The following is a 7,950-nucleotide window of genomic DNA, read 5'->3' on the forward strand; positions in this document are numbered from 1 at the left end:
GTTAAAGAGCTGCAGAAATCATTTAATAGAATCCTGGTGTTGAGTACAAGAACAAAAGTATTTCCGTAAGTAGTCTAAAGTTACTCATGTAGCAGAACGACCCCTGCCAATGTAGAGGGCTATATTACTGTATTACACCTGTTTCAATCACAGCTGCACATGATTTAACTACACACTGTTGGAGAGTCAATCTATAACAAGTTGCAGCCCCTTGCTTCTCTGAAATGTATTGGAGTATAAATAGGAATAAGGGATTATAGATAATGGATGGGTGACTGTATTTGAGTGACAGCATCCAGAACAGCCCAGTGATTAAATGATACAGCCTACAGTCTTTCACGCCAATACCCGTCTGTTTATAGGTTGTCCCCGGTCACGCGGCATTATGTAATGAGCACGCACATCCGTTGTGACGTCGTGTTGGAGGCGTTGGCCGGTGTTCAGTGTTATTCTGTCGGTTCTGGGAAACTTGACACGGATAGGGTGTCTTTCCTAATTATTTCTGTGAAAAACAACGGAGTTGACCAAGGGGCGCACTTTAAAACTGACCCTACGTCTTGTGCTACCACTACTGTTTGCCTGACGCTGTCGAGATGATCAAAAACGGACACCACGCCACCGACGACCAGCGGGATGAAGCCGGCTGCAGTAAGCCGGTTAGCTCGATGTGCAGCCCGGAGAAAAGGAAGCGTGTCGTCCGGGTGTGGTGTGACGGCTGGTGAGTCGATTCTGGTTCATTAAACTCGTCCCACAGTATTCGTCCTATGCTTAGCACACATTTAAGACATTACAGGTGGGTTAGCATGCTAATGCTAGCTACCTACTTACTTTAGCTTTAAGTAACTTGGCAACAGGGGTTTAACCACTTCATCATCCTTAATTTACTGATTAACTTTATCTGTATCGTGAAGTCGGTGTGTTTCAGGATATCCTCGTTTTAGTTGTTGTGTCTATGTTAACCTCTCGTTTAATTCACACTAGCAGTCCAGCCCCGTTGAGGCAGCGTGGTTGTTAACGTTACTGTGTTTGCTGAGCACCAGTTTTCATTCAGTGCTGTTATTAGTTTTTATGGCACAGTGACTTTAGATTAGCTGGAGACATTGACCTCAAAGCAACCTCACAGCACTGCTGAGGGTATTAATGATGTTTTAACCGTGTTTGTGTCAGAGTGTATGAAACTGTACCCAGACAGAACAGGTATTATAGTCATTTAAAGGACTGGCATCCAGATTAAAAGCAGTGAAACGTTATGCTGCCTGTACAGATGTTAGAGATGCTAGTGGTTAACACGTTTTAGTGTGCTACAGATGACACCCTGAGAATGTCAGGCTGCTTTTATACACTTAATAAAATGGTTATGAAATTTAAACCATGTCTGATGTCGATTAACCTTATCCCTTACCCTGCCCTCTCATTTGAGTCGAGCCATTTATTCCTCTAGGTTCTTGTGCAGACTCTTTGCAGTGCCTATACAGTTACAGTGATACTGGATGTGTTTGGTAATGTTGACTGCTTTAAAGAAATGATCTGGGAAGGACATTTATTTACTTTCTCTGTCACTCTGACATTAACATCTGGGAGTTGACTGTGGCACTCATTCCATGAGTCAGACAGACATTTCTCTGTTGTTATTTTAAACTGTGCTATCACACAGCTGTACTATGGGAATACCACAGTTGTTACATGATTTAGCTTCAGCTGCAGAGATGACAAACTGCTTATATGCAAAGCAGAAAATCTTCCTGGACTCAGTTCACAACGTGGTGGCCAGGTTGCTGATATATAATTTGACATCAGGTTATGGTTAAAAATAACTAACATAGTGAACATGTTGTTTAGTGTTATGCAAAACATCTTGGTGTGGTGGCCAGGGGTGCCCTGTCTTTGGGGGGCTAAAGAGGGGACACAGCATATATTTAACAACAGATTAAATGTGTAATCAGAGAAAGGGAAGAGATATAATATTTTAGTAGCAGTTAAGTGTAATTATTGAATTCAGTGGAGTTGTCAGTGAATTGTCAGTGTATCTGATCAGTTGAATGTGATACATACCTAAAAGGTGTTTAGCAAAAAAAATCGTTTGGTCTGGTGAGAATAAATTGTGATGTCATTTACTAATTTCAATAAGGCCAATCTTGATGCATCCAAAATGAATTGTCTTTATTTTTTGGTTGCGCTATTAACATAAATAAATTAAATATACAATATGTGTACATTTGTGGGCTTTTAGTACTGCATGTTACTATATCTGATTACATGTAAATTCCATCAAGTTGTTTGACAGACAAATTTTTATAGGCAAATGATCACATAGTGCACTTACTTGCTCTTTTTACTCACTTTAGAACTGCTTTTTTCTCCTAAAGGACTAAAACTGTTGTAGTTGACTGAAGTGGAAAATTGTCATATAGAGCAAACAGTCTGCATCTGCAACACTCTGAAGAGGATAGATTTACAGCTGCGAGTATAGTGTCTTACTGGCTAGCAGCTTGTGGTAATATCATCATAGAGAACTGATCTGTCTACTGGAGATAGAGTGACATAGAGGGCCATTTTAAAGCAGTCTGATGTGGAAACACTCTGCAGAAGTGTTAACAACTTAATGGTCTGGCAGAGAACTAAAAGCTAGAGAAACTGACCTGTAATCTGAAAAATACCCGCTTTGAATCTCTGGAAAGTGAGGATTAAAAAAAGTTTGTACACTCATTTGTAAAGTTTCTGAGGGAAGAGAAAAAAAAAAAAAAAAAAATCATTCACATTCTGAACAGTCAAATGAGAATTATTTATTTGAGATATTTTGAATGAGCACAAGTATCAAAGCGTCAAATAAGTCCACTTTTGCTTATAAATTAATTGAGACATTTTTTTATAGTGTGAGCTCTTAACCACAAGCAGCTTTTGTGAATTTGCTCAGTTTGGCCGTCCTGAGGCATGACTTTTTCATAGCTCTAGGAATGTGAAGCTGCAGGGTGCTGAACAAAAGCACATTTTCTTCAGAACCTGAGCAAACTGAAACTGACTAGCATTCCAGTATACCAGGACCAGAGATAAATGAATATCAGTGGAACTGCAGAAAGCCAGTTTCTTTATTTTACTTTTGTTTACGATCAGATAAGACTTCACATATTCTGCAATGAGGAAGTAGAACTCACATTAGTTTCTTTTTAACAAGACAAGCTAATGCAAAACGTTGTCTTTAGAAGTTACTGAATTGCAGAGCACACACTGACACATTGACACAAGTAGTGTCTGTGGCTATTACCTTTGCCCCAGTAACCTTTATCATTTTCACTCAGCATGCTAAAAAGATCTATCCATTGTTTTGGGATATAACACTGTGCTCTGCTATGCAAAGTTCACAGTAAAGAGAGAACAAGAAGTAATGATGATGTCAAACAATAAAGTAAGTAGAATTGGCAAAGCTACCTTGTGTTTGAAAGACATTTGAAAAACTGATGCTTAAAACCTACAGACTTCACTTGAAAACCTGCAGTGTTGATTGTGAAGGCCACATCCCATAATGTTATGTGTTAAATATTATTATTTTGACCTGTGCACTTTATCTCTTGTTTTCCATACTGACCACATTGGTGTCTCCGTTTCTGTTTCCACAGTTATGACATGGTGCACTATGGTCACTCTAACCAGCTGCGCCAGGCCAAAGCCATGGGAGATTATCTAATAGTGGGAGTGCATACGGATGGTAAGACTGGCGCACATCTTCTGACATTTCTGAAAACGTTTTTTCCCTTTTGTGCCACAGTCTAATTATTATCAACCTCAATGCATCTTGCGGTGTGAGGCCAAAAAGACATTACTTGGTTAGTGCAGACAAAACCTGAGCTATCCTTTACTTACTAAATAGATGTTAGTAATGTACTAATAATAACTATTTCATTCCCCTTTTAAAAGCGGAGATTGCCAAGCATAAAGGTCCTCCGGTCTTTACTCAGGAAGAACGCTACAAGATGGTCCGGGCGATCAAGTGGGTGGATGAGATAGTAGAAGGAGCTCCTTATGTAACCACCCTGGAGACTCTGGACAAGTACAGCTGTGACTTTTGTGTGCACGGAGGTGAGCCAGTTAAACTCCACTCTTTGAAACCTGCTTCACGTCTGAACACAAGCAATTGTCCAAGAGATCTCTTTAGCAAGGTTGTTGATGATGGACTAATGCTGTTATGTTTACCAGATGACATCACGCTGACGGTAGATGGTAAAGACACCTATGAAGAGGTGAAGCATGCAGGCCGTTACCGGGAATGTAGACGCACGCAGGGTGTCTCCACCACTGACCTAGTGGGACGTATGCTGCTCATGACCAAAGCCCACCACAGCAACATGGTGAGATAGTGTGACTGTATTACGGGTACAAACAATGGTTGTTTTGCTGTTTGTCTAATCTGTTCCTCTTTACTAATTTCTCAGGATAGCCAACATTACCAGCAGCACACAGACAACTTTGGAAAGGTATGTATTATGACATTGGATGGTACTACAATCCTATAATGTTAATATATTGTGACATTTATTACACACAAGTTGCCACGGTGATAAGAATGGGTCAGTGTGATTTCATACATTATATTATATTTTGTTCAAGGGTCCTAAAGGCCACAGTCCATGGACAGGAGTGTCTCAGTTCCTGCAGACATCCCAGAAGATCATCCAGTTTGCATCAGGAAAGGAGCCTCAGCCCACTGACACCATCATCTATGTGGCTGGAGCATTTGACCTCTTCCGTATCCTTAGCATGTGGCGGTAACCAGACCTGAATTAGGTACTTCAGGAACCAGTATTTCTGCTGTGCAGGTTGTAGTTGTTGCCTTGATCAAAAACTCCTCACAGACATCGGCCATGTTGATTTCTTAGAGATGGTCTACAAGCAGGCGGAGAAGCCTTATGTCATTGTAGGTCTGCACTTTGACCAGGTATGTCCAATTACAGATATCCACTCATTTATTACACATGCACACAATGGTGAGAAATTCAGGCCTTCCTGCTGATTATGTGGTTTATGAGAGAAACATTTGGAACAAGTTAAGGTAAGAGCAGCTCAGACCGATTGGTTTGAAATTTTGGTGGTCTGGGAATGGAAGCCCATGGTACTTTTAAATTTGCTGCATTCTGTCTTCCTGTGTTGGCAAAGAATCTAAAAGACAAAAGTAGTCATTGAGTTTTTTGCTCTCTTCAGGAAGTGAATCGATACAAGGGAAAGAACTATCCAATCATGAACATCCATGAGAGAACTCTGAGTGTCTTGGCCTGTCGGGTGAGTTCACACACTGGAGACTTTTCAGCACAGTGGGATACATTTCTGTCCCTACACTCCCATGGCGCTCCAGGCAGAACTTGCCTCAGTGTACTTCATTCCTGCTGGTCAGATGTCAGTCTAACACAGTGAACCTCTGTGGCCCCAGCAGCACTGTCTGTGTTTGTGTTGAATATGAACTAACTTGCAGGAGTATTTCACAATCCTAAAACCACAGAACTGCTTGTGCCTTGTTATCATTTTTACTCAATACCTGATGACGAGGTAAAACATTTGTAGTGAGCAGCTTCACACTTTCACCTTTGAGCTCTTTAAAAGATGCTTAAATTTTGGCATTCACACAGATAAGAGGTACTTGCATGAAATTGATAATTATTAGAACAGTCTTTTTTCTCTTACCATTATCCTGTCTTTCTCTAGTATGTGTCAGAGGTGGTGATTGGTGCACCTTATGCAGTGGGCAAAGACCTGCTGGATCATTTTAAGGTGAGTTGCCTTTGTGTGACTTCATGGTTCAATCATGTCATTTAAATTGATTTAAGTCTCAAGAGAGTACTACTGTAATTACTTAACACAAACAAAAGATGCTGTCATTGTAAATTACAAAATGCTGGACAGTGGCACCTTCTTGTGGACAGTTGAAGTTTCAGAAGAAAGACCATCATTCTGGACTCAAAGATCTTTCAGATACACTGTAGGCAGTTAAGAAACCAGTTGACAACAATGAAAACAAAATCAACATGAAACATTGTGATCTACAGGCTGGACATCTGTAGATGTATCAAGAAGTGCTGCATCATGTTGACTTAATTTGCTAATCACACACTGGTGCTATCTAAAGTTTGTTTTCATTCAGTATAAATAATGTGCAGTTATAAATATTAATAAAAAGCAGTTAATCACAGGTGTAGTTCAGACTTGAGAGTAGTAGCAGTTTATTGGCAAAGCACAGAGTTCTTCAGTGAGTTGTGCATTCTTTCTACAATGAAGAAACATAGAAGAATACATTTGCATTTTTTATGCTTGGCGATGGTTTGTATAACCAGGTGGGTCTGTATAAATGTGCAGGTGGACCTGGTGTGCCATGGTAAGACAGAGGTGTTTCCAGACAACGACGGGTCAGACCCCTATGCTGTGAGTACATGGTCTTCTTGTATCTGATCAAAGTGCAGCAGTCCCTGGGATTGAACTGCGTTTATTTTGAAGTTGGTTGTAATTTAAAATATGCTGCTTGTTTTATTCAGACTGTGGCAGTGTTCATTTACTTTGAGTGTGTTTGTCTGTAGCCTATGCATGCAAAGCAATAGGCAATGAAGTAATGACTCAGGGAAACACCAGAATGCTTTACAGTCTGAATTTGTAATGACCCATGTAATACTTCAGGAATGTTCAGTCAAATTCAAAAATTTGCATTTTACAATTGCCTGTTGAATCCCAGACTTGGACTTTTCATGGTCAAGCGATTTTTAGATTGAAGAATAAATCATTTACAGGGGATGGCTCGGGTCTTTGCTTGATTTGATTAAAAACCTGCGTGTGTGTCCTGCCTTCAGGAGCCTAGGAAGAGGGGGATATTCAAGACCATTGATAGTGGGAACAGTCTCACCACTGATGATATCGTCCAGAGGATCATTGAAAACAGGTTAGGAACACTTCAGTTCTAATTTAACTTTCCCAGCATCTCCATCTGCCTTTGATTTTGACTCTTGTTTTTTATGTTTTTATTTCAAGTTTGTTTATGCCTCTTTTCTTCTCCCCAGACTGCAGTTTGAAGCCAGGAACCAGAAGAAGGAGGCCAAGGAGATGGCAGTGATCGAGGCGATGAAGAAGAGAGAGCAGCAGGAGCAGCAGAGTGAAGCTACAGCCCAGGCTGCTCACTAGAGAGACCTCAGACCTGGGGCCAACTGGTTGTGTGTCTGCTTTAACACTCAGCCTTTTAAGAGAATGGACTCAACTGGTCCAGACAGACAGTCCATGTTGTCCTAAAATAGAACTGGCTGGGTGAAGCGGCCCAGGAGGGCGGGGATCAGTTGGTCTCTATTAGTCCAGAAGGTACAGAATTCTGCTTATAATATTTGGTGAGACAGTGTGTTCTACACATTTCTGTCATATAAAACTACTCAAACCTCAGTGGGTTTGAAATAGATGGATCTGCCTCAACAAGAGCCCCAGTTCAGGCACCTAACACTTTTAACCTGCAAAAAAGTACACGTCTCATCTTCACAGCAAAGTTATTTTTATCTTCTGTTATGTATTGTTTGTGTCTAGGAATTTAATTACTACACGTCCCTGTGTAGGTGTTGACATAGCATATTAAATTTGTAATTATCCATAAGTTATTAACAAAATATTGTTATTTTTAGATTTTAACCCTAATTTGTTCAGTCCATTTTTAATAATTGGAAGTGATGTCAGTAAGGTTGAATGATGTCTTGTTTTTAATTATGTAGATTTATTTTCATTTCAATGTTTTTGTCCATCCTTAAAAAAAAAAAAATGGTGTCTTCTAATTTTAACTGTGGATTTTAACTACCTGAATTTGCACCAAACATCTTTTTGAATGAGAAGGAGTCAAGTGAGGTTAGCGAATGAGTGTTTTCATTCCTAAAGCTGTAACTAATTAAGGGCTGTGAATTTTATCAAAAACTACTGCAGTTGTCCCTCATCAGTTTATGTCCA

The 7,950-nt window shown here is 40.0% G+C and overlaps 1 protein-coding gene across 1 annotated transcript; it reads left to right on the forward strand.

Annotated features, from left to right (window-relative positions):
• Positions 1-401: 401 nt before the first annotated feature.
• pcyt2 (phosphate cytidylyltransferase 2, ethanolamine) lies at positions 402-7,766 on the forward strand. Its single transcript, XM_026304300.2, has 12 exons — positions 402-718; positions 3,615-3,703; positions 3,913-4,074; positions 4,192-4,343; positions 4,428-4,469; positions 4,603-4,741; positions 4,848-4,930; positions 5,194-5,271; positions 5,692-5,757; positions 6,340-6,405; positions 6,825-6,913; positions 7,032-7,766. Exons 1-12 carry the CDS (start codon positions 594-596, stop codon positions 7,150-7,152), a joined length of 1,212 nt encoding a protein of 403 aa, XP_026160085.1. The 5' UTR covers positions 402-593; the 3' UTR covers positions 7,153-7,766.
• Positions 7,767-7,950: the final 184 nt, after the last annotated feature.

Source organism: Mastacembelus armatus, chromosome 1, assembly GCF_900324485.2.
Source record: "Mastacembelus armatus chromosome 1, fMasArm1.2, whole genome shotgun sequence".
NCBI classification, from domain to species: Eukaryota; Metazoa; Chordata; class Actinopteri; order Synbranchiformes; family Mastacembelidae; genus Mastacembelus; species Mastacembelus armatus.